The sequence below is a fragment of the Hipposideros armiger genome, unplaced genomic scaffold, assembly GCF_001890085.2.
Source record: "Hipposideros armiger isolate ML-2016 unplaced genomic scaffold, ASM189008v1 scaffold_454, whole genome shotgun sequence".
In the NCBI taxonomy this organism is placed as follows: Eukaryota; Metazoa; Chordata; class Mammalia; order Chiroptera; family Hipposideridae; genus Hipposideros; species Hipposideros armiger.
The window spans coordinates 1,542,728-1,568,777 of NW_017731804.1; the positions used below are offsets into that span (position 1 = coordinate 1,542,728).

The 26,050-nt window shown below is 47.0% G+C and overlaps 1 protein-coding gene across 1 annotated transcript in view; it reads right to left on the reverse strand.

The window, feature by feature from the left end:
* SIPA1L2 (signal induced proliferation associated 1 like 2) overlaps window positions 1–26,050 on the reverse strand; it is a 94,586-nt gene that overhangs the window by 30,860 nt on the left and 37,676 nt on the right. The window contains exons 8-14 of the mRNA XM_019665836.1: window positions 24,580–24,854; window positions 12,727–12,984; window positions 10,834–10,914; window positions 9,485–9,585; window positions 9,008–9,111; window positions 6,658–7,046; window positions 473–697 (exon numbers count right to left, since the gene is read on the reverse strand). Coding sequence (XP_019521381.1) covers window positions 473–697; window positions 6,658–7,046; window positions 9,008–9,111; window positions 9,485–9,585; window positions 10,834–10,914; window positions 12,727–12,984; window positions 24,580–24,854 — 1,433 coding nt within the window. The remainder of the gene's footprint in view (window positions 1–472; window positions 698–6,657; window positions 7,047–9,007; window positions 9,112–9,484; window positions 9,586–10,833; window positions 10,915–12,726; window positions 12,985–24,579; window positions 24,855–26,050) is intronic.

A 26,050-nucleotide genomic window follows, 5' to 3' on the forward strand; every position in this document is an offset into this window, starting at 1 on the left:
TTTCTTTTTTCAAAGAGATCCAAAACACCAGCCCCCTACCTGCCCCCACAAAACCTTACAACTGAAAGGGAAATTACTGTCATGTTGAAATTGGGGAAGATGCTTTTTCTTTTCTGATGTCACTTAACACAGCGACTTTAAGAAATGCACACGGACTCTGGGAATTCAAACTGTCCTTGAACTTGTTTATTCAGACTCTAGACTCACACCATCAATGGCACATCACCATGGCTTTTCTATGTAGGCAGCTTTTCGAATATAAGACAAAGAACAGAAATTTAAATTGATATGCAAAAATCAAGGCAAGAGAAGACTGTTAAAGAGAAATATAAATGTCAACATTTAAAGAGTTGTACACAGATGTTTCCGGATTATTCTCTTTTAGAAACTATATTCTGTTGGGGGAAATACCATTGCTTAGTCAGTCCCCGAGCTGTACAGGTGCCCAAATTCGAGCCGCCAGCGGCCTTACCCCTGGCATTCAGTCACTCCGGGCTCCTCGGGCGGTGGGCTGCCTTCCGACTTCTTCCAGCCGATGACGTATTTGTTCACTGCCCCTTGGCGGTGGTAGGCCTTGGACATGGACCCAGGGAGCTGTGGGCCGCTGCTCTGAGACATGATGTAGACTTTGGACGTGTCCAGAGAGCCAGCGGTTTTAGAACAGTGAGGTGAAGGGCTCCCTGAGTGGTGCGAGCCGCTGGGGAAAAAACAGACAAAAGCTGTAGAACAGCCAGGTTCAGCAGGGCCAGCCTGGTGCCATTCACAGCACAGTGCTTTGCTCCTGTCTGCTCTGTGAGCATAACCGAGCAGAGTGAGGCTGAGATGGCTGTCTTTCTACAGGTGCCAGGCAAGAGCGCCTCGGATTCCTTGGGCTCAGAGTGCTCATGTGTGGGCCATATGTCCAGGGCCGGAAAGACGCTAAATGCACATCAGTGGAAATAGAAAGATGGGCATCACACTTAAACGCGTGCTTCTAAAGCGAGGAAACTCAAATGGCGAGTAAACATAAGACAAGGGTTCACCTCGGCTGCCCCAAGGTAATGCCAGTGCCAACCCTAACAGAACATGACAATACACTGATCAGATGGGCAAACAGGGGACGCCTGATAAAGAATGCCCAGTGTCGGCCAGAACTGAGAGCAATGGGTGCCCTGTGCTGCTGGCGGGGGTGGCAAGTCTGTAAACACCTTGGAAAGCGGCCAGGGCATTACCTGTAAGCTGTGCCCCACATGGTGTCGGACCAAGCCGTTCTGCTCCCCAGCGCCCACCCGACATACCCGTATGACCACCCCTAGAAATATAAGCCTAAAGACCTTTTTAAATCTGGGATGATCAACAATGTTTTATGAAAAATGAATGAAAACAGAGATCAGGGATTACTTTACAAATACGAAAATTCTTAAATGTTGAAATTACAGTTCTGTCAGAGTTCAGAAAAGCAGGTAAGTTTCCCTTCCATAAAACCTGACACACAAGTGTGCTTCCAGGGTTCTGAGCCAGGCTGCCCGGGTTACAATGGCAGCTCTGTCACTTAGCAGTGGGAGACCCCGGGCAGGCGCCTTCACCTCAGTTTCCAGTCTGTAATGTGGGAATTTAACAGTGTCTAACTCAAAGGGTTGTCTTGAAGATTCTCTGAGTTATTATTAGTGAAACACGTAGATTAGTGCCCAGCACAGGGTAAGCATTATATTAAATTAAGTAGTTAATTTTTGAAAAGTGATGTGTGAAGGAATCATTCATGAGCAGGAGTCCTTGATATCGAAAGAGTTTTCCACAGGATTCCTGAGGCGGCAAGCTCCCCAGTCTGAGGAAAGACAATCTTACTCTGAAACCTCTGATTAGCACATACTGTTACTGGAAAACCTATGTACAAAGCAAGTAAGTACCAATCAATGGAGGAAGTAAAAAAGTCTCAAATTAAGAATGATATTAGGATGGACTTTTTAAGGAGGTTCCAAAGGAAATAAGGCGACAAAATAAACTGACCCATTTTGGGGTCTTTGCACGTTGGAAACACTGTGGTATTTGAGAAATTACAACGAAACAAACAACCCCCTCATGTGTTCCCAGGAAGCAGCTCAGGAACTGGGGTAGGTCTGGCTTCTGCGTGTGACCCGAGCCTGCCGCAGGTCGGGCTCTAGGCTGTGTGGGCTCTGGGGGAGGGGCCTTCACTGCCTTCCCATGTCTATAGCGACCCAAGGGGTAAGCAAGGCGTGAGCAGGCACAGAAGGAGCTAAGGGGCCATTTACTGGGCGCACGCCAACTAGTAAACATGTGACATGAAAACTCCACGTGTAGGCAATGCGCTCCGAAGGCCTGTGTTTCTTCCCCAAGCTTTCTATTTTGAGGAACTTCAGATGGACAGAAAAGGTATAAAAGCAGCAGATTATCGTTCATGTGCCCTTCATCTCCATTCACTTAGGGTTACTACCTGCTACACCTGCATTAGTCCTCTCCCTGCGGAGATGCCTCTCAACCATGGGAGGACTGGCGCGAACCTTAGGACCTCACGCTCCTATATTTCAGTATATGTGTCCTAAGAATAAGGACATTCTCCCACACAGTAACCATGTGACTGTCACACTCAGGATCTCAGGCATTAGTAACACTATCAGACTGGATACCAATATACAGTCCATATTCTAACTGCCCAATTGTCCCGGAATGCTTGTGGCTTAAGTTCCTCCGCGGGGGCCAGTGAGTGACTGCACTGCCGTTAGCTACCACGGGCATCGTGCATTTTGAAGACTTTGATTTTCCCCAAGAAGCTTCATAGTTCAAGTCCAGGGAACCCAGAGTCTGGCACAGTCAATATGCTGCGTAAGCTGCTCACAGTTCCTCCCTGGAACAACCAAATTGAACATTTTCGGAGAACGTGTTGTGAATAATGATAGCATGGTCACAAACCCTGTGAGTTCTTCCATTTGTCTTATCAAAGATATTTTTCTAATTCAGACTTGATTAAAATATTTTAAAGCAAAATATTTTAAAGTGAAAACTCTAAGAACAAATTTACTGAAACCGTTTAACAAGCATATAACAAAAGTGTGTTTAGCAGTAGTAACATCATCATAAAAGTTTTCTCTAAGGTTGGTAAACATTCTAGATGCTTTTCACGAATCCTTTCCTTCCAGACAAACGTTCTTATTTTAGAGTTTCACTGCCAATCATTTGTACTAAGAGAAGGGTATGATGACACGAATAATGATAAATATCAGATAATCACATGAGCCGTTTGCAGGAGAAGCCTGAACATAGATTTCTTTTTCTTTTTTTTGCAGTTGATTTATTTCACTTTGCAAAACCTTGGCTAGGCTAATATGAATACTGCTTTGTATTCTGAGCTCTTATCTAAGTGCCCTGCCCTCGCAGCAAGAAAAAATGGGTTTCTGAATTAAAAGAATGGAGCAGTGGGAGAAAGTAGGCGAGATATAGCTTGTCGTGCTTAATGGATGACTCCGTGCACACCCCTCCACCCTACCCGTTTGTCCGCACACCACTGCAGCTTGTCCTAAAGAGCGTTAAGCCCTCCTTCCGCCTCCTCAGTATAATCCTGGCTCCTACTATATGTATATTTCTGTACTTGCTTTCTTCCTGGATGGCTGCCGGGAAGTAAGTGTGCATGTGTTGTTGGGTCTGGAGGGGGGTGGTGGGTGCCGGTGGTGGGAAAGCAGAATTAGCATATTAAGAGGATGCCGTATATTGATCTGTGAGCTGGGAATAGCTGAGCCCAGGGCCGCCTCCTTCTCCAGGCTGTCCCTGCACTAGCTTACTGCCTCAATCACTAGGCGTTCACCATGCTCTCTTCTTGTAGTTCCTTCTTTCATTCACAGTTTTTCATTCCATGACGACCACGCATAAGGAACTGCACTAAGTGTGTGGACACAGTGAGCAAGACGGGCTGAACCTTTCAGCCTCTAATCACAAAACACTGACGGCCCTAGTGAATGGAACCACTAATAAACACATTCTTGTCGGGGGCAGATACACAATCAGCACAAATGATTTCAGCTAGTGAGTGCTAAGAAGGAACTCAAACATGGGACAGAATACAGTGCTCCAGCCTGGGCGGGCAGCACGCGTGTCAGCCCCTGGAAGAGTTTACTCTGCTCATCTGCTACTTGGGCCGCTCCAGTCACTGTGGGCAGTGGGCCTCAGCTCTGAGTGGACGCATGCCACCAAAATGAAACAGAAAAGGAAAGTATGGGGCTGATGACAGTCACCAGCATGGACACGTGTGCCCCAGTCTGGCCCTGTATCACAGAGTTTGTGGAATCTCAGCACAACTTTGATAGGTTGGTCCCTTGTACTCATATGAGCAAAGTTCCTTCTACCTCAACTCAGAGATTTTAAATCTTATTTTAAATATAAACTATTAATATATTTAATACTTAAAAATATTTGAATATTTAAAAATTTAAAATCTTTTAAAAACTTAAAAATACTTTCCCTACACCTCTGTGGCATGGGGCAAGGAGGGAGGCAGGCAGAAAAAAATATTCAAAAAATTCAATTTAATGACTGAATTTCATACTGAGCAAAAGCCTATGATATAAGTTGAAATGTGGCTTTAAAGTCACCGTCAACTAAGAATTGCGAGAAAAAGACAGCCAGGTGGTAAGGGACCCACTCACTCAACGTCTGTCATTTCCATAACAGCCGTGCACACATTCAATTCAATGTGGTGGAAAAAAGTAAAATCACTCAGATAGTCCATCTAGCACTTTATACACTTTCTAGTAGTCTAAACTGTTAGGTTAATGAATGGTTAAGGTATTCAAGAAAATCTATTGCCTCTATTTATAAACGAATGTGCTGAGAGCAGTTTCCACAGAAACTTTCCTTAATAGTAATTCAAAATTGCATTTGTCTGACAAGATATCACGACATCAGCTGCTTTACAAATCTAAATTTTGAACAAGGCAGGAGAAGGCCATAAAATCCCAAGATGGTCCCCGAAATAATTTAGGTAGCTAAAGTCACTGATAACGCATATTCTTTATTTATTATAAATGTGTTTTAAGTAAAATAAGTAGGGAACTGATGATGTCTGTTTTAAAAATGATGTCTACGTCCTAGGCTCCCTCGGACCCTCCCCTCTCTGGTATCTGCTCCCCCTTCTCCTGGTGAGACAACACCCCGGTTTTCTTCTGGGGAAGCGGCACTCTTCACAGTTCTCCATCTGCAGGTTTGGTGGGATTGTCTCCAGGCTCTGCCTTACACAACGGTACCCCCAACACAGTGGTTCAGGCCAACGGACTAAGAGGAGACATATTCTTTTAGAGGGGTTTCTGCAGAAATGAGAGCAGAGCCACCCTTCTTCCTGTGACAGGAGCACAAGCACAGGAAGGAGGCTGCAGGCGACACAGCCACCATCAACTGAGATTTCAGGGGGTGTCATATGGAGCCTAAGCAAGGAGGGACCTGGACTTGGGTGACACTGAGTGACTGCTGACCTCTGACAGTCTGGACTTTTCAGTGACAGGAACCAAAACACTCCCTTAGCCTGCAGTTTTCTTTAACTTGTACAGAAGTGCCTTCAAATGACAAAAATGCTAAGACACTCGTGATGATATCGACAGGAAAGGAAGGCAGAAAAGCAGCAGTGAGCATGTGTGTGAGCACACACGTTTTACATAAATAATTTTCCACTACCTACACATTTAAAACTTTTCCAGTAAGCATGAACATATCACATCGTGTCAACAATGAAAAGGACACCCTTTGTCGTGTTTTTGCGTCAATAGAAGACAGCCTGTGACATGCACGTGAGCTTGGCACACGTGATCACAGTTGCTTTGGCTCCTGCCCACTGATTAAGGTTGGTTTGTCCACCGCAGCTACACATGGAAACTGTGAAGTCCTTATTTCTTAGCCTTGGCTGCGTGAGGACAGGGAACAGGTACAGGGGGAGGAATGACCTTGGCCTCCGTGACAGGGAGAGCTGAGCAGCACAAAGCGCTGTCGCTGTGACCTCTGTTTAAGCGCCATCCAGAGAAACGCTCCCGCCACGGCCCCAGGTATCTGAAGGATACTCCTGTGACCGGTTTCATCAGACTGTCTCCAGCTTTTAGAAGAGTTCTGGGGAACAGGCAGGTAGTAAGTAACTCAGAGCTGAGTCAGGGAGGCCATGCGACAAGAGGGACAATGCTTGTGGCAGCTGGTGTGGGGTCCACAGCCAAGCCTGAACCAGGGCATTTCTTTGCCTTGTCTGTGAATGCAGGAATCACAAATGAGTTTTAAAATCATTGCACAGACATGTGTCACACAGGAGTTCAAAACTACTCATAACTATGTATTAAACATCTATAGTTACAACAGCATTCCTTTAAATTTAGCTAGTCTTCTTTTCTCCTAGAAGACAGATGGAATTGGGAGTAAATGGCCTGCCTACAGCAATTAATATCTATTTAGTTTTCTTTCAAATATAAAGAGAGAGAAAAATAAAATCACAAACAAGTGACTTATTAATGTGCCAATTTCACAATTAGATTTTAGAGACAAAAACTTCATCTGAAGTCAGACAGCTGAGCAAACAGGTGACGCCCTATCTCCTGTGCACACTGTTCCTAGCTTAGGCCGCAGCTCCACCAGGCAGGCGATGGGGTGCCCAGGCTGCACAGGCAGGTGCTGGTCAGCAGTGTGGCAGGTACTTACCTGGAATGGGATGAGATCTCGCTGAGGTCGCCCATGCTGCCGGCAGCAGCACCGCTGGCGGAGATGGCGGGTGCGTAGCTGTGAACCGCGAACATCTTCGCCTGCTCGTCCTCAGGCCCGGAGACGTCAGCGGGGTCCGCCCACTGCTCGGCCCGGCTGTGGATCACCGACCTGCTGCCCGCCAGGTGCCCGGGGCCCAGGGCCACTGGGGGCATGCATGGGGCTGTGTCAATGCCGCTGTCAGTGGAGGCCCCTTTCATGTAGGTCAGCCCCAGCAGCTCCGCGTCCATCAGGTCCCCAGACCCAAAGTGCTTGTCGTCACTGCTGCTGGAGGCGCTGCTGGACAGTGTGTTGCTGCTGGAGTGGCTGGAGCAGCTCTTATCTCCGATCTTGAGGGAAAGAGAAACGGAAAAAAACGGATTTAGCATGCGTCGCTTTCCTGCGCTTCGCAGATACTTGTTCTTTACAGACTGAAGGTCTGCGCAGCCCTGAGTGAGCTAGTCTAGCAGAGCCACTCCCCAGCAGGCTCCAGTGACAGCATTTTAGCAGTAACGTGTTTTTAATGAAGGTAGGCACACTGCCTTTTTAGGCATTATCACACACTCACTGGACGGCAGCATCGTGTAAACATGACTTGCATATGCACAGATTCGTGTGACTCACTGACTGACACCCGCTTTATTGCAGTGGTGCTCGGAGACTGAGCTGCACTACATCGGAGGCGTCCTCTACTTTGCTCCTGTGAAGATGATTATTCTCACTCGGACTCACGAAGCTACAGACTAGACGAACTCACCTGAACCCTTTCTACTCTTCAATGTGAGCCAACAATAGCATTTACTTTGAAAAAATATCCTGCTTTTATGCTGAAGTCCCTGATTGCAAATTTCTCCTAAAATTCATTGTAAGTTAGATGATATCTTTTCAGGTTTTCGTTCAATTATTTGCACATGAAGCACAAAAGTATTGCCATGGTGTCACTGACCAGAAAATAATCAACAATAAACTGGGAAAGCATAAGGAAATTAACAAAAGCAGCCTTTTCTCAAGAGACTGCTTCTATGACGAATTACAGTGCCAGCCCTGGGTTTGGGGCAGAAGGCCCGGATGTGCATCACAGTGGCAGGACCTTGGCCATCACTTAGCACCCCTCTGTGCTTACATTACTGGGCTCACATGATTAATGCGTGGCCCAGTGACATCGCCTACATGACATGCTCTGCAGCCACAACGCACAATGGAGGCCTGAGCAAGCTCTCCGAGAGTGCCCAAGGGCTAAGGAGATGGGGCTCTGTAGAGTAAACAGGAGCACTTTGGGGGTCCCTGGGAGACAAAAAGCAGAGAGAACAGAATAGGTGTCCCCATCCAACTGTCTTCACAGCCTGGGATACTCACAGGACCTGGAATCTCAGCAAAGGGCCCTGGGACCCTGAGAACAAGCCATGCCCTGTTCTTCTAAAGTGGTTTGGCCTTTCCTTCTTTCATTCAGCCCTATCAGATCCTTACACGAATCCCCTTGACCTTTCCATCACACACTGATATTCTCAAGTCAACTCCCACCCTGCCTCCCTTTCCTTAAACCACTGTCGAGATTTGTAAATGTGGAATTCAACGGCTACTGCAAAGCTGACTCCAGACACCAGACACATGTCACATGTGTTGCTAACACTCAGCGGCAGAGCTCACCAATGACACGTGAATAAAGAGGAAAGACACCTCCAGTCAGGAGCTCATAAAATTTCTTCACCTGTGCATTTTAAAAAACAGCTGCTTGGAAACGTGACCTTGTTTGGCAACAACCAACAATCCGTGCTTTTACGTTTACCTTAAACTTCTGTTTCATCGAGCAACAAGCCTGTCAGTCTCGCCCTTGGGGCTATTGGGGAGAGTAGCCAGAGAACGCCACATCATTCTGACACCATGCACACGTCCCCTGGCTTATCGCCAGGACTCATTTGTACTGACCACCTTTCCCAGCCAGCGTGGGCAAGAACTCCCTGCACACCCCGCTCGGTTTTGGGGCTGTGCTGCGCCCTCCAGAGCAGACACTTAACAGACTCAAACAGGACCACGGCGTAGTAACTATTAGGTGGGATTATCAAGGACCAGCAGGCTGGGGATGCACTCGGGGCTCTGCCAGTAATTTACTGTGTGATCTTTCCTTGAGTGAGGCTCTTGATAAATCAAGGAGAGAGAAAAAAATCTTAGCTTTTCATTTATTTTTTATTTCTGTTTTTACCTGACCTCTAAGAGACCTGGGAGGTAAAGGACATGCTGTGAGCCTAATGACTGCTGTGTTGAGAGCATCGCAGCGGCTATATGGAGGTGAGTTTACGGAGAAAGGACTTACATGAGAAAGCTTACTGGGGGAGTCTTTGCAGCTTCCATCTTTCTGCAAGGCTCTTTCTTTATAGGAACTCAGGACTTTGGCGGGTGGACCGTGCCATTTGGTTTCTGTCACATAAAGAGAAGAGTTGATTAATTTCTAGTGTAACAAAAGAACAAACAAACACAGAAGCCAAATCAGTAAAAATAAACAAGACTGTGGTTCTAGGACTTTCTGGTCTCGCCAATGGTTATGCCGTTAAGAGTAGGCAGGACACCCACCATGACAGCAAGTTCCACTTCCACAAGCACCACCACCAACCAGGAGCACATCCCCATGACATCGGGGGACGAGGGGACACAGCAGCATGTTGCACGATGGCATTCACCAAACATGCATTAAATCAATGAATGAATGAGTAAACGAGTGACGGGAGAGGAGAGGAGAGGGAGCAGGAGGAAGGGGCGTGGGGGTCGGGCTCCCCGCGCGGCTCCTCATTACCGGGGTGTCTGCTTCCTTCCATGGTGTCCTCCCGCTCTCTGGCTCCTTCACATTCCAAAGGGCCGGGGCCCTGGTGCTCGAGCAGCAGGGGAGACTGGCACCTGGAAAGGACACAGAGCTGAGTGAGCACGGCCTTGTCACTGTGATGTCCGCCACATGTCCCATATGTGCTGGCTCCGACATGGGCAACCAAGGGGGCCGTCCTCAGCAGAAGCTGTGTCCTGGCCGAGAGAAGCGCAATGCCTGTGGCCCGGCCCTGTCACAGGAGCTCACGCATCTGGAGCTGGGGACCCGAGCTTCCCGCCGGAGTCAACGGAGGAACGTGGATGATGGCCATTCACAGATGAAGGAAGAGCCGGTGCCACCAGGATGTTACAGGACTGTCCAGGGACAGGCCACTTGTCCCTGACAAGCTAAGGAGGCGCTCACTGCTCTGGTTTTCTCTTCTTTTGGGCCCAGAACACATGCCACTGATACATCTTTACCTTAAAATTTTTATGGAAAAGAAAATAAGATTGATTGGATCGAAACTAACCTAGGTGGACTTAGCTTTATGAAAACCCAAAATATAACAATATAATCTTACAACATAAATAAGCCTAAACCGGAAGGAAATGGGCTCTAGGGAGACACTTCTGTTCCCAGGTGAAAGCCTCCTGTCCCACCGGGCCGCTCTTTAGGCGAAATGTGTCACCCAGCATGGCAGAGGTGACACTCGGACACAAAGCAACACACGGAAACACTGCTGTCAGGAGCACATAACCGCAGCGCCCTTTCTTCCCGGAGGCGTGTGACTGTTTCCCTTTAGTTAATCGGTCAATTTAGTGTCTCCGTGGTCCGGAGCGTCCTTGGGCTCCACCAGGCCGGCTGCCACCTGGACATCGGGCGCACACACTACAAGAGACGATCCTCAGCCCGTGTGGGAGGCAGCCTTCCACTGTCCTCTACTGGGGGCAGGAAAAGATGTGTCAAACACTAAACCCGCCTGACTCTGGGCTGTGTTTCGGAGAAAAAGCACTTTCAGGTGAGGCTGTGATTTACTCCGCGTCAGCAATCTAAGTGAGGGGGAACTCCCAGAGCATGGCCACAGAGCCCCAAATCCTTAGTTTCACATGTTCAGAAAGATGTTCCCGATTACAAAGAAAAAGCAGACAAGCTCGGAATACAGGCAAGCGAGCACTACCTACATGGAAGCTGTGAGCTTTCCGGCCTGGGCATGACCCATTGAAGCCCACCTGGCACCTTTCCGCCCCCCCAATGGCCCACGCACAGCAGGCGCACAGGAAATGCCTCTGAACAAATCACTGCAAGTCCCTCCCGGGGCCGGCAGAGAGGTGACGTGAGCGTACCCGTCGCATCCCACTTGCGGTCTCCAGGGTCCACTCCCGCCGGGCCCGGGGTCGCTGGAGGACGACTGGTTGCTGGGCGAACTTCTGGAAGGGTGACCAGAATCATTAACAGGGCGCTGAGGTATCTGTGGAGTGTCAGCATCTTGGCCTGGTTTGTTCTGATGTACCAATGAATTTATTTTTACGATGACAAAGAACAGAAATAACTACAAACACACTGCCACGTGTGACAGGATACGTAAGTCGTGGCCAAATAAACTGGGACTTGGTGATGCCGTGAGGCATCGGGCAGCTTACGGCGGCCACTTTGTCACGGGACAGATGTGGCAGGAATCAATCAGCCTTCGCATCACAGACTCAACGCAGATCGTGACTCAGTGACATAGGGAGAAACAGCAATTGACCCCCAAGACTTATGAAAACATCGCTACTAATGGGTTGTTGGAAAACTCATGATGTATTTTTTCTGTTTTTTGTTGCAAAAATGCATCATGACTTTTCCGACAATAGAATACTTATCTATGAAACTTAACGTGAGGCACGTTGTGGTTCTATATTTAAAACCTATGCATGCAGAGAGAAAGGCTAAATTTGGCAAAAGCATTTATTTTCCCACATCTAATTGAACGCAATCCTGTTTATTTCAGACACACACAGATGAGTAATACTCATGAGAGCTCACTTGAGGGAGATGTGTGGTTGCTGGCTTTTAATTTGCTACTAGAACCCGTCTGCTTTTCCCTATAATTTGCTAAAACCTACTTTATTAAGGGAGGTTCTGCAGACCCCTTCCTTTCCAGATGTCGCCCTTTTCATCTGGGCTACCTTTGTGCATTTGTTTATATATTGGGAGCGGGGCGAGGGGTGATAAACTCAGCAGACCTTGGAGTAAGGAGACCCAGGGCCAAGCTGATTTAATGTCCGGTTAAAGTAACATCATCCCTCACAGACTCTGGAAGGAATAATGGGAGAAAGCAGAGGAAGACCAAATGTTTTTACTTTTCAACTAATTATTATTAATACCTATACAGGCTCACTGTGTGCCAAGGACGGTTCTGTGCCGCTGACTGATTTGGTCCTCGTAAGGCCCTGGAGAGGTCTCTCTTATTAAAGTTTACTTTTCACAGGAGGAGGCAGGAGGCTGGGAGAGGACGAGTGACAGGCCCAGGGTGACACTCCATCAAGCAAGCAGCCTGGCTCGGCACCTGTGCTTACAACACTCTCCTGGAGTGGGGCCCGACAAGCCGTCCTGAGGAAACTCAGTGTCCCCACGGCCCATAACTCAGTGCAAGCTGAGAGGAAGGCAGTGGGAATTGACAACAACAACAAAATGAGGGTACCGTTTTGTTCACTTAGAATGAATTGTGCATCCACAAAAGCTGGACATCTTCTAATGCTACTGGCTGTAACTAAAAGAAGTGCATTCTTTCGCTGAAAAACTAACTTTAAACTGAATTTACTTTGCTTACAACGAGAGGGAAAATCCAGGAAGTGCTAATAATCTGTGGGCCTCTGAAAATACCATCAACCTTAGGACGATGCGATTTGATCAGTGACTTTGCAGGTTTGTTTTACTTACAGAGCACAGAGCTCTTCACATTCATTGAGAGGCTCGTGCACTAGTTTCTTGGGTGTCTTTCCCAAGATGCCCTAGAGAGGGAACTGACGGAGGCTGACAGGGGAGGGAAAGCTGTGGCCCTGGTGGGCGGGGTCTGTGCCAGGGCCCACAAGCAGCACACAGCACAGGCCCGAGCCCCTGTGTTTGCAGCCTGCCCCAACCCTGCCTGCCAACTTGTTCAGAACACGTTACCTCAGAAGCAATGAGGCCAGATGAAAGCCCCCCCCCCACCGTCTGACGTCCTAGCCCGTTTGACACGGGCCATCCAGCGTTACCTGGTGCCGTCGGGCAGCTTGCGGTCGAAGGAGGTGCTGCGAGGGATGGCGGCCTGAGCCTGCTGGAGCAGCTGCTGGCACTGCAGCCGGTCAGGCGTGCTGGGCACGGGGGAGGCCCTGGACAGGGGCTGCAGGGCTGGGGTGGGCACCCGGTGCCACGTGGTGTCCCTCCGGAAGGGGGTTTTGTACTCGCAGGGGGTGCCTTCGCTGTCCAGTTTGTACTCCACCATGGGGATCCGGCAGAGCTCCGAACAGCCCCTGTGGAGGGAGAAGAGCCGGTGAGAGGAGGCGCTAAGCCATGGGCACCGCGTGCTGGTGGCCACGTTCGTCCACCAGGGCTCACAGACCGTGAGGCAGGGCCATCCATCTAAGGAGCCTGTCACCTGTAGTAAAATGCCACGAGACTGATCAGTTCCTCTCCTGCCACCAGCCACTGAATTGAGGAATTAAAAAGGCTCTTCGTGTCTTTAGCCTGGCTGCTGGGCATCAGTCATGAAGGTGCAGACGTGGGGGACCTGCTGATGTGGCTGCAGGTTATTCAAATGCTGGAAAACAGAGAGCAAGGGGCTGCTGCCACCAGCCCCCCAAGAAGGAACCATAAGGAGTCCCACCTGTCACAACGGAGGCCCTGCAGGTTGTTCAGTGATTTAAATACGCTGCTGGGATAACGGCTCCTGTCCACAGGAGTCGGGGCGGAAAGCCCAGAGAGGGTAAATGCCTTGCTCAAAGTGACCTCACAGAGCCAGACTGGCCTCCTGGTCACCACAGTCCTGCCTAAGGACCCTAGAAATGAGACACCCCAAACTTCCGTTAGTTACTTTTAGGGATAAAGGCAATGTCTGTTATCTTGTTGGTGGGGACTGTTTCACACAAGTGACAAAACTCAACTGTATTTGTTACACACGTGCCGTTAAGTGTATATTCATTATACTCAACAAAGTTGTAAAAAAGAACTTATTAAAAATGACGAAAGTGTCCCTTTGCCCTGAAGCCTTTGGTTAACTGCAGCACACAGGAAGCCAGTCGACTCAGTGACCAGAGGACCTGGCCATGTCCAAAGCCCTGTAAAATCGACTTTCACCTGAGCTTTGGAAATGTTGGGGGCGTTGGCAGGTTCTAACTGGTTTCTGTCTGTTGCCCCCTCTTTACAAATCCTGCAAGGTTTCTCTTCCTGGAAATGCCAGTATCTGTGACGGGCTCTAAGGCGACCTGGTGGGCCTCTGCCTGACACTGACGCCCAGGGCACTTCTCATGCGTCCCTCACAGATGCTCTGCCAACACAGCAGCCACCTGCCTGCCACGTGGGGCTCCTGAGGAACTGAATGGGCACTGTCATTAAAGGATGCAGCGGTTTAATTATAACTTAAATCTAAAAACTGATATTCGATTCCTCTATTTAAATATGATTGAAATAACTTGGGTTTGGGAACCTACTTTTGCAACTGTAAGTTTTAGGAAATCTAAACACAGCAAGTAATTTGGATGAAAATTTAACATGTAAACTGATCTACTGTTAAGTGCAAAATACATTGTATTTTGGAGACCTAAAGCAAAAAAGTAACGTGAACTAGCTCACTAATAATTTTTAACATTTATTGGATGCTGAAATGATAATATTTTGGAGACATTAAGTTAAACAAAAAAATGATTAAAAAGAATTTCCCCTTTTTGAAAACGTTTTTAATAAGGCTGCCAGAAAAATCAAATTAAATATTGCTACTGGACAGTCTGCTGTAGCGGAACTCCTTTCTCAATAATCCGCCCTCCCATAGTTCCCTGCACATCTTGTCCTCCCCCACCTGTCTGGCCCTCCATGTGCCCTCCTGGCAATCACATCTCCCAGTTGGGCCCAAAGCTTGGTCGGCTCAAACCCCACTTCTCCACAAGATTTGTGGACTCTGCTAAAGAGTGCCAAAGCGAGCAAACCACGGTGCACCGTTTTTAAAAAGGTATGAGCTGTCCAGGGGTGCCCTGGGGGGCATGGGCCCAGGAGCAGGGGAAGGGCTGGATTTCAGGGTCACTCAGCCTGCCTTTGGGACACGGGGCACACAAGTGCATGAATGTGGCAGTTTTTCCCTGGTTTACGGTGACCCGATCTAGTTGTGATGGAGTAGGATTGTTTGTGGCTCTGGTTAACTGACAGATTATTGCTGTCAGATGTCTCATGCGTTTACTGGGTCTACCATCCACCTAAGAGGTACCGGAAGACAAGAGAGAAAAAAGTGGGGAGAAATTTATTAAGAAATAATGCAAGACATTTTTCAGAACTAAAAGATACGTAAAATCAGATTAAAAGGTCCACAGAGTGCCCAGTATAATGAATGAAAAGTCTCTATCAAGATACATGATTGTGGGATTCAGACTCCTGTGTAAAATCAGAGATCCCTGGTTTCTGGGGTGGGTGAAAAGGGGTGTGTGTGGGGGGCAGGCCCCACGCAGAGGGCTGGGGCGCAGAACAGCTGGGTCTTTCGTAACAGCAGTACCATATGACAGTGATTCCTCGCTTGTCAGATCAACAGTACTGGGGGCCTGGGATGAAGAGAGGGGTAGAAATAAAAAAACAACATCCTGCTTTTGGGCTTAGGAGGCCAAAAGGACGCTGGTGCTACCCCTGGAGAACAGAAGGGGGATGGGCAGTACAAACCAAGCTAAAGAGACACGTGTGTGTGTGTGTGTGTGTGTGTGTGTGTGTGTGTGTGTGTTTACAGAGAACGAGGTAGTGATTATCTGTGTATTAGTAAACTTTACTTCGTATCTTTTAACGCTCCTCCCCCAAAGCAAAATTCATCTCTCTTATCAGTCAAATTTAAATTACTCTGGATTTACTGAATGTGTTAAATTATTGGGCAAACATAGGAAGTCTAGATTTACATTGAATTGCATTATTATAATTATTATTATTATTATTTTATGAAGTGCCAAGGCTCTGTAATTTTTACTCACGGACATAATCATTTCTGCAGGTTTTTCTATTGATACCACTATTGATTGATCCATATGGCCAACAACCCAGTTAGAAATCATAAACATGGGATATTACAGTAAATATCAAACATCAAGAAAGCCTTCTCTTGTCTTCCACCTGAACTGATGCTGTAAGCGAGTCACCGGGTGTGCAGGTGACCCCAGGGCTCCGGTGGGTCAGAGGCCGCAGCTGCCTGAACAGAGCAGGTTCGGGAGTTTTTCATGGGACCCCCTCAAAGCTCAAGGTCTCCAAGTCACGGAGTCACGTTTTGAAGGAAAGGAACGTGAACTTTGAGTCTTGTGGCCCAAATAGCAACTTGCATTTCCTGTGCTTGTTTGGGTTTCGAGTTTATTGGGTTTGGTTTCAGAGGAGGAATAAGGAGAGAAGGCAGATGGCTGAGTTGTGAGCTGTGTTAAATTTATGGTCAGAGATTGTAGTCTTTAATAAGATGCTGTAATTCAGCTTGAATCTTGGGAGAAAATGCCGTGTAAATGCATAATCATGACTAATATTTGAGGGAGTGTGACAAGAACTTTTGCAACACATTAGGCTGAGGACAGAATTGGGGGTTATTTCATTTCCAGCCTCTTGCACAAAGTCATATGTAAATGACCTTTTAATTCTAAAAACTAGCATTCTTCTGCCCTAATAAAAACCAGCTGTTCTCAAAACTATGGCTTTATTTTAATACCAAAATTAATTTTATGATGTGATGCTTTTATAGCAACTACTCGTAAATTGGATGGATATTTGCTTTTTGATTTCTGTGACTAGACATCACATAAATGTGACTACTTATAACACCGTCGCACCTGGTCAACGTTAGTTCTGCTCCATATGTAAGAGAAATTCCTTGAAGGATGCATGCAGAAAATTCAACCCATTTTTAGGGAAATGGGAAGAGGTGTAAAATAAGAATTACAAACCAGCCTGCAGAGGCCCTACTGCTGCCACGCCCCCGACACGCACGTGCACACACCTTGCACACACGCCTCTCTGCTCCTTGTGGTTCCAGCACAGAACAGCAGGTGACAGATCACAGCTCATTGGGGGTATCAAAACCGCTGTGCTTTGAAGGGGAACCCAGCAAATATTTCGCATCAAGAAGTAAAGGGCAACTAAACCCAAACTAAGTGAATGCAAAAAGACCAGCATGAAAAGTCGCTTCCGAAAAAGTGAGCTGCTCATCTTGCGTGTGAATGGAACATTTTTGAAGAAAAGACTTAAGTCTTTTGCTTTCCTGCATTAGTGTACAAATTCAGTTCTCATGATAAACGCCCCTGGCTTCCTTTCGGCCTCCCGAATCAAGCCAAAGGATGTGAAGTGCACCTCTAGGTTCTGGCACGTTTTCCAGATTGCTGGCCAGAAGGAGACACTCAGAGAGACCTGAGATAAGCTGCGGGGTCATGGACGTGGACGTGTATCAAGTTCCTCTTTGCTCTGTGACACATGAACATGTCATCTATTTACGCTTCTAATTAGCATGCTAGGTAGAGATCAACAAAAACTCAGCTTCAGGGTTAAAAATAAATACAACTTTTAACACTGCTTGTTTAGCCAGAAACTTTACTGAGTCTAATCTCTCTTAGCGGCATCTCCTGGAAGGAAAAATATTTTGTATACCAAGGAGGTCATAGAAAATGTGCTGGTTAAAAATGTAATACTAGAGAACTGTAAAAATGACAGTAGTCCCATCAGTCGGAGCCCTCAGGGGATCTTAGGTTTTACAGCTTTATTCTGAAAAACAATACTGCTTGTCCTTCTGAACTTAGCACTGTGGCCTTCCTGGAACGGCTTATTCCTGTACAAGGGACACTCAGTAACTTACACCCACACGCCTCAGCCCTCTGCCCGCTTCCTGCTCCTAAAGCAGGCTTCCCACTAGCAGTTGGTAGCTGCTATTCCTTCCAGCTTCTGGGCGTGGCCAGCACGGGTGGTGTCTACTCTGGTCCCCAGCTGACAGGCAGCCACAGTCCCTGCCAAGCACTGTACCTAGGCACCCTTAGCTGCAGAGACACCCAGCAAGAGATGCCAGAAAGATGGCATCCACCCACAGAGCCCATTGCCTTCCAAGGACATCTCTAGTTTCCTGGAAGAACCCTCCATTCACCATCCGTCATTCGGGCAGCTGATATAGAGAGGCCGTGGGCTCAGGTCTGAAGGATCGCTTCCACCTCCGCGGCCTCCACCAGGCCCGCCATTGTTCCCACTCAGCCCAGCTGCAGCCTCTCCATGCCTTCCTCCCCTGCAGGAGCTCTACATCAGTCAGACCGTCGTCATGACAGAGAGAGGGTGGGCCTGGGCTTAGAAGCCAGACCTGCCCACGTGGAGCTCAGAAACGGGACACTCGCTTTGGACCCACGTTTCTCCTCGTGCAGGTGGAACAGGAAGAGCACAGGGTGTGTGTCCAGGCTAAATGGTGTAAAATACAGAAGCTTCCTGAAGGGACAGCTTCACAAGAAAGAGGTGCTTCTATAAAATAGAGGACACCGATATTAAACAGCAAAAGGCACATACACTTGCACAAAAGTTCTTTCTATATACTATATATTTATAGAACCTTGGAATTGTAAACTTTAACTTCTTGTAACAATCAGAACTGCAGAAAATTTTAGAGCTGGAAAATTCCCTTTGGTCTCTTCACCTATAGAACAATAGTCGTTACCCCGTTACTTTGTTATTTTCATCTTACATAAAGGTGGAGTGCGACTTTAGGCTGCTTCCGAACTAAAAAGTGGGGAGAGTCCTCAGGGATAATAAACAGCGATAATACTTTTGAAGAGTGGTAAGTCAAAACTAAACACCTAGAGAACTGACAAAGTTAAAGGAATAAGGCATAGTCTTTAAAAAAAGATTAGCTGGACCTGGACTGGGTAAACCAATGGCCACACAGCCACAGCTTAGTCACGTGATCACTACTTAAATCCACTGTGTTCTGAAGCTGCTGGCTTTACTCTACTTGGCTGCATTGTAGAGGACCCATAAGCTCTGTGACCTAAGGAAACACCTTACAACATAGTGCAACCTGGATCCGTGACTTCTGGACCACCGCTTAGCGGCAGGGCATTTCACCGTCTCCCCCGCATTCTACTCCACTGAGGTTTCTCAAAACTGTCTCCGGTAGTACAAGGGACATGCCCGCTTTTCAGAAGGCAGCTCAGAGAGGTGGGGAGGGTGACCCCGCTCATCCAGGACAGGTTCCTGCTCCTAGCTCTGTGCTCTTCCCCCCTTAAGAAATTGTCAAAGAACAGTTAAGGTGGCCCACACATGTTGTATGTTCCACTAGGGGCTACACAAGTCTTGGCAAACAAACGAGCTACGTGCTTCTTTTATATTCTGCACTTTATAAAAGAATCCTTTATAGCCCTAGGGATTGAAGCAATCACTGATATTTTAATCATTTTAACTCTGCTATGCTAATAGATTGCTAATAGCTAAAGACTCTTTTTGAATCATCCAACAAGGTGACAGGGGTAAATTGAGATGCACATTCACTTGAATCACAAACTCTTTTTTTGTTGCATAAAAAAATCAAAAGCTTCCAACAGGGAGATAAGCACATGGTATAATTTACCGTAAAGGTTAGGACAGTCATACATGAAATAGGTGCTAAATGAAATAGTAATTCACTTTTCTACAAATTTCCCTGATTTACAGAAACAGACACTTAGACTATAGACGGAATCAGACCATAAACCCACCTGAGCAAGCCGTCTTCATAAGGGCTTGAAAAGGTGTGTGTTGTATTCAACAGAAAGTGAGGAGCTGAAGTCCACCAGCTTCCAGCCCCTCCTTGCTCACCCAACGCAGGGGTGGCTGTTTCCACCCACAGTAGACCCAGTACCTAGCATAGCATTCGATGAAAACAGGCTCAGAAAGTTCTTCGTGAAGCTAACCCCTTCCTTTTTTTGCTTACAAAGCTTGAGGCCAGGAATAACATTTTATTGCATTATATGCTTCAAAGTTAAACATAGAAGGTTCTCAATAGCTCTTTGATGCCTGATTTTCCGTGGAAATATTTCCATCAGGGAGAACATCCATTGGCTGCCCATTATCACGGCATGGTATAACTTGTCAGGCGTGAGACAGTTATTTGTCTAACTAACAGAAAGCTCATATGTTACTGTCACCATTTGCATTCCTGTCACAGTGTCAGGAGCATTACAACATTCTAAACTGCAAAACAGAGTGGTCCTAAAATACAGATTATTAACTAGAGAGGGTGAGGGTGTTTTCTGTGCTGAGATACTTATTATCAAGTAATATGCTATTGTTATAGTTTGAGAAAACTATGTTTAAATAGCAAAAACATGAATGGGAACTACTGTATTTCAGAATGCCAGGTGACAAAAAGAAGTTCATGAAAGTACCCAGTTTAACAGTCCCAGCGCCAGCCCAATCTCTGGCACAAACTTGGTAAGAGCGAATGAATGAATGGATGAATGAATGAGTAAATGTGAGGCCACCTCCCTTGTGTTAATTCTGTTAAGTGTTCTTACTTCAAGAAGTGACAAGAGTAATCTACACATTATTTTGAAGGAACTCAGAATAGTGAGCGTGGTTCAGTTACTTTGAGAACCATAAGTTCTGTATTTTTTTTCAGGGCTCATAAGATAATGTCAAATATAACTAATTTTTCTTATCCATAAAAATAAATTGGAACTCAAATCTAAAATCTCACTTTAGTCCAGGTTTCAACTCACCATCTACACACACACACACACACACACACACACACACACACACACTGCTAATCTGACCAAATCAAGTTCTTCCTGTTTCTATTTCCACATCACCCTCTGTGTACTTCAGGGAGTTGAATGGTCCGGCAACAGGCAGCAACACAAAAGACAAGAACATAAAGCTTCAATTTTATAGAATGACGAGAGAACCACAATTTAGATTCATGACAACATGAGATAATTTCCACTGTTTTGCATTATGTAGAAAAATATGTCATGTCAACAAAGTATGAAAAAAATCACACAAAACAGATGCACCCCAGCAAGGAATTTCATTTCCATTTTTATTGGGCATATTTTACTAAATCACTCACACTGCATAACAACTCATGCATAATTCTGATGAGTTGTTATTTCCTCTATATAGGCCTTTTAAGTTGATGTGCTTCCCTCAAGGTGACACTGATAGAATGTCAAGTCACCTTTGAAGGCTGGGGGGGGGGAGGGGCGCGGCTGGGGCCACACCCTTCCCCTTAGACCCAGGAAGAGCTCAGTCGAGTGGGTTCCCAGGCCCTTCTGCCTCTCTGCTGGGGAAGCACCCTCCTCCGTATGCTTCGTTTACCTCTGAGCAGAGCTATTCCCACATTGCTCCTTGCCACTCTCCCAATCCGTGTGAACTCACTCCCAATCCAGTCCCAGCAGGAGATCGCTTAATAAGCACCCCCAAAGGGGACCCTCCCCTTGGCATGCTCTGCAGCGCCACAAGGAAAAGCAAGGACAGCCCTGCCTGCCTTTCAAGCTGAGGAACAGATGCATTATCACCACCCTGAGGCCTGAGAAGGAGACAGGACTTCAAAAGTGAGGTAGCTTTTGATTCAACGTAAATACTTTCCCAACTAAAGACTTCATTTGATCTGGCAGCTTCTGAGTCATAAGCAAACACCTCCTGACCCTCAGACAACCAGGGGGGAGTCTATGAAATGACAGGCATTGCCCACTGCTGACAGGAGCAGATGGGCTCCGAGGGGGATGGTTTCTCACTGATACCCTGCAGGACAGGAATCAAGCTGATAAATGACAGTGAATGGAAGCATTTTCACTATTATTCACAATGTTTACGAAGACTGAAATATCATGCAATTCATTAACTGGGCCATTGTGGTAGTCCTTATGGTGCTTACATTAAAGGCCAACAGAAAAAAATCACACACACACACACACACACACACACACACACACACACGTCCATGTAAACAAATGTTTTCTTTTGCCCCTTTCCTGGTAAGCACGAAGAGCCAGTTTGTGAAAGAAGGTGGGGCTGATTTTTCATGCCACGCATCAAACACGTACTTTCAGCTTGAGGCCTGTCTGTATATTCTGCTATTGAACTGATGGTGCTAAGCAATGCTTCACCTAAAAGGCTTGTATTTTAATGTTTACAATGAGTCACATGCTCCCCATTTCCCTTTTAAGGCCTTCCTCTAGTTTCTTAAAAAACCTAATGATGCAGAAGGCTGAACTCACTTAGAGCATGGATGAAATTTAAAATGACGTCTCATACGTGCCCAGCAGTCTGAAGCAAAGGTCTGGGATTGCAAGGGTAACTTCTCGTAATGCAAAGCAGCCTAACAACCAGCACCTCACCAGGCGCCCAGACAGTCACAGGCAGAACAGGATCCCAGACACATGTGTGGACTTAAACATTTACAAATTCAAATTCATAGAGCATTGGGGAAATGAACTGAAAGCATTTTAAATGATGCATGCTAGGCTTAAAACCAAAGCTTGAAGAAGTGCAGATGATAGGCATGCAGATTTTGGAGGGTTACTATCAGGCAAATAGCTATTCCACTTCTGGCTCAAGTTAAAACACAGAAAACCGTTATTCCAGATAAATCAAGAGAAAAATCAATATCTTCGGGAAACGGCATTAATGAGACGCCTAGGAAACAAGGCAAAATCTCTAAATATCTTGAATAGTTTCACTAAGAGAAGTTATATTGAACACAAAGAAAGAATTAATTATGCACAGACCAGGCAGTTAACATGTCCTTGGGTACAAAAAAATCACTTCCAAAACTTTTAAATGGTAGTTTTTGTTTGTTTTACCTAAAATTCAGTATTTCTTAGGACATTCTATTCTTTTAAATCAAATGTTTTAATTGCCAAACAGAATGACAACATTAACATTTCTATTAACCAGATCTCCTGAAAGCTTTAAAAATGCCTTGCTGAGCAAAGGTAGGTCAAAGCTAAAGATAGGAATGTTTCCCAAAGGGAGCGCACGGCACCACTTTTGTCTGATTCTCGGGCAGGAGTCAGCCTCTAAGACAGATCAAAAACTTGACTCTCACCATAAGATTCACAAACCTTTAACGCTACCAGAGGAGGAAAGAAATCTTACTATATGAAAATATTTCTCACAACTGGCTTAGAATTTATTTTTAAAGACCTTTGCTTACACAATGTTGTAGCTTCAAAGGTCTAAAGGATTTGCCTCGTATTATTTCCAAGTCTTGTTTTCAATGACACAGTGTTTGTCTTTGCCTTCCTTGTACTTGGGCCACTCTGATTCACGGCTTTTTGGGGAGCAAACGGATTTAACTGCCGGAATCTGGCAAGGCAACAAGCCCCATCCTGGACGTGTCCGTGACGTGTGGCTGTTACTCTCTGGAGGAATTTCAGCTCCTAACCCTTTATTTTGTAAATCTATTGGGCAGAGACAGAATCAAGGCTGCAGAAAGGCCAGCAGGGAGCAAACGGTGAGGTCACGGGTAGAAACTGACTGTCACAGCACTGTGTATGTGACCCAGAGAGCCAGGTGGGCCACCGCTGGTGCTTTCTCTCTGAAAGGAGATCGTGGCTCAGAGCTGAGCTATCCAATATAGCAGCCACTGGCCACATGCGGCTAATTAAATCTTAACTAATTAATTAAAATGACAAATTCATCTCCTCAGTCGCACTGGCCGCATATCCAGTGTGCAGTAGTCATGTGTGGCTCATGGCTACTGTTGTGGACAGTACAGAGAGGGGACACATCCATGCAAAAAAGTGCTATTGGACAGTGCTGGTTTTAGAGGCTGATAAAAGGAGATGGAGAAGGCAGAAAAAATGTCCTCAGAAGGAAGTTCAGAAAGCAGGCACAATAAGCTTGCTGATTTTGAATGAGAAGACTTTCTTTTAGAGTGTGCAAACATTCAAATAAGGATCTTAAGTTTTTTTCAAACTAACACGCTGGGGTGTCTATCACGCGAGAAGGCACTAAGTACTTTCTATGTACCATCTTATCTGATCTTCATAGGAGCGGTAGGGGGCAGGTGCTATGATAATCCCCAGCCCAGCGACACTAAGTGAGGCCCAGAGAGCTTGAGTCACCCATTGCACAGCTCACTCTTGGCCCCAGGCACAAGTCACCTTGCAAAGCCAGAGTTCTTAAGGGCCTGCAAGTGTGCCTTCTGCGATGGAGAGACCACGTTCCAAATACTCCTGCCAGCCAGTCTGCGGCACGGAGGCGGCCACAGCCAGATGCGTGGCCTGCTCTTACTCAGCCCGCTTTCTCCTGTGTTCTAATGTGTTCTTGATGTCGAGCACGACTCTTTTCTCTTTTCTATTAACACTGGAATGTGTGCGCACCTCTATTCCACCCTTGTTCTGCCCTCCACCCACCCGTTTCTGGGCTTTCCAAGTCTCGCCACTTCTTTTCATGTTTCTCATGACAGCTTATCAGAATGTCCCAACAGTTCAAGAAAAACGCAGCGGTCACCACGCAGAGTATATGTGAAGTGCGGCATTCCTTCAGACATGCAGGCACTGATCCCTCAAACATCCCGTCAATAACCAATGACTTCACTAGGGAAAGGGGTCCTAGCACAGAGAAGAGTTGACTTGCTAAAGCTGAGCTGTGATGAAGACCCTTCCTCTCAGATGCAAGCCGCACTGGTCCAGGTGAGCCGGCTCCTGAGTGTCTAATACCTTAGCTTTCACGGGGTCAGTGTTCCATTTAACTACTCAGGAAATTACAATTTATCATGTGTTATCTGCTAAGAACTTGTTAAAGCTCTTTTTAAATTGTTCTAATGGTTGGTGTCCAAACAAAGTTGGTCGCGGACGCCCAGCATGACATTTTCCCAGGGCCTGGCAGGGGTTAGGGCAGCGCCCACTGAGGCCGAGGTGGGGCGAGCCTCCTCAGGCCCTGCCGTAACTTACCTGCGGGGCGAGCCGTCGTCGTGGGGCTGGATGATGACCACCTTCACCGTCACAGACGTGCGCAGCAAGTCGATCATCTGCTCGTGGGTGAGCGTGGCCACAGCCACTTTGCAGATCTCCACAAGCCGGCTCCCCTGGCGTAGGCCAGCCTTCCAGGCAAAGCCAAAAGGCTCCACGTCCGCAACAATTCCCTCAAAATTCACGTGGAAGCCAAGCTGGCCCAGCCCGTTTCTCCGCAGGGTCATTTCCACGGTCTCGCAGCCTCTGGTCACTATCTGAGGGGACAGGACACTGTCAGGGGTGCACACACAGGTCTCTGTGCCCCTCCGCTCCCCTCAGCCCTCATGGCCCTTCCTTCAAACTGTCCAGTAAAAAGACAAGACACATTTCACTCCACAGTTCACCATAATTAATCGCAGCATCAGATGCAAAGAACATAACAAAAGTAAAACAATGGTTTCATTCCTCAAAGTCAAGTCCATCCTGACACAGAGGTCCTGCTTTTTCTCAGAAGCCTGACCTAAAGCTTGTAAGCTAACCATGGGTTCTGATAATTTCCTTCTCTCCTTTCTGTGTCAGCTCACTTGGCTCTTCAGCATGTAAGTTCCATCTTCTCAGATGGGCTGTAGCAATGCAAAGATGTAAAGGCTTTTTGGAAACCACTACAGGTCTCACCCATCAAGCATTAAAACCTATCAACTTCATTCAACTTCAAAATGGCCCATAGCACCTCCAAGCTAATGATCAGTGACCTGCCCCCAGGATGGGCCGTGGCCAAGCTCAGAATGCTGGGAAAGCTAAAGTGCTCTCAGCGCACCAGCCCTGCGGACACCGTGTTTTGGCCTCGAGGACCCCTCCCCTGGGGACTGACCGTCCTGTGTCTGGCTGTTGGGGACCATTCACATACAGTGTGGCCCACCAGCCAAGCTCCTTGGCACCTGCTCCAAGGCCAGCGTGGTCTTAGAGGCAGAGAGACCTCCTGTGCATGCAGGCCCCCTCCTCCATCCTCCTGCACCAGCCATCTCCTGGGGGCCACAGGCAACCCCCATGCTCTTACCTTCCCCAAGAGTACGGTGTGCAGCGGTATCACGAACATGATAGAGAGGTGGTCTGCATGCCACTCAGTGCACGAAGGCACCGCGAGTTAGCTCAGGCCGCCCTCGAAAGTGCTTACTGAGAAGAGCTGCCATGTACAGGAGAAATCCACGGGTTCAGTAACTAACATTTGATGACGATGGCATCACTTATTTGTAGGGAATCTAAAGTCGGGAGGCATCATACCCATATCCTCAAAGCTCAGAGCTGATGTCAGAAGCTTCCGTTTCATAAACGCTCCATTTCTGTGAAGCGTGCTCTGAATTCAGAATCCTATTTAACGAGACCTATGCCTGCACGTACAGCTGTGGGACTGGGGCTGTGTCTGAGGTTTCCATGGTGACCACCGCGGGTGCACACTGCCATCAGCTCCTCA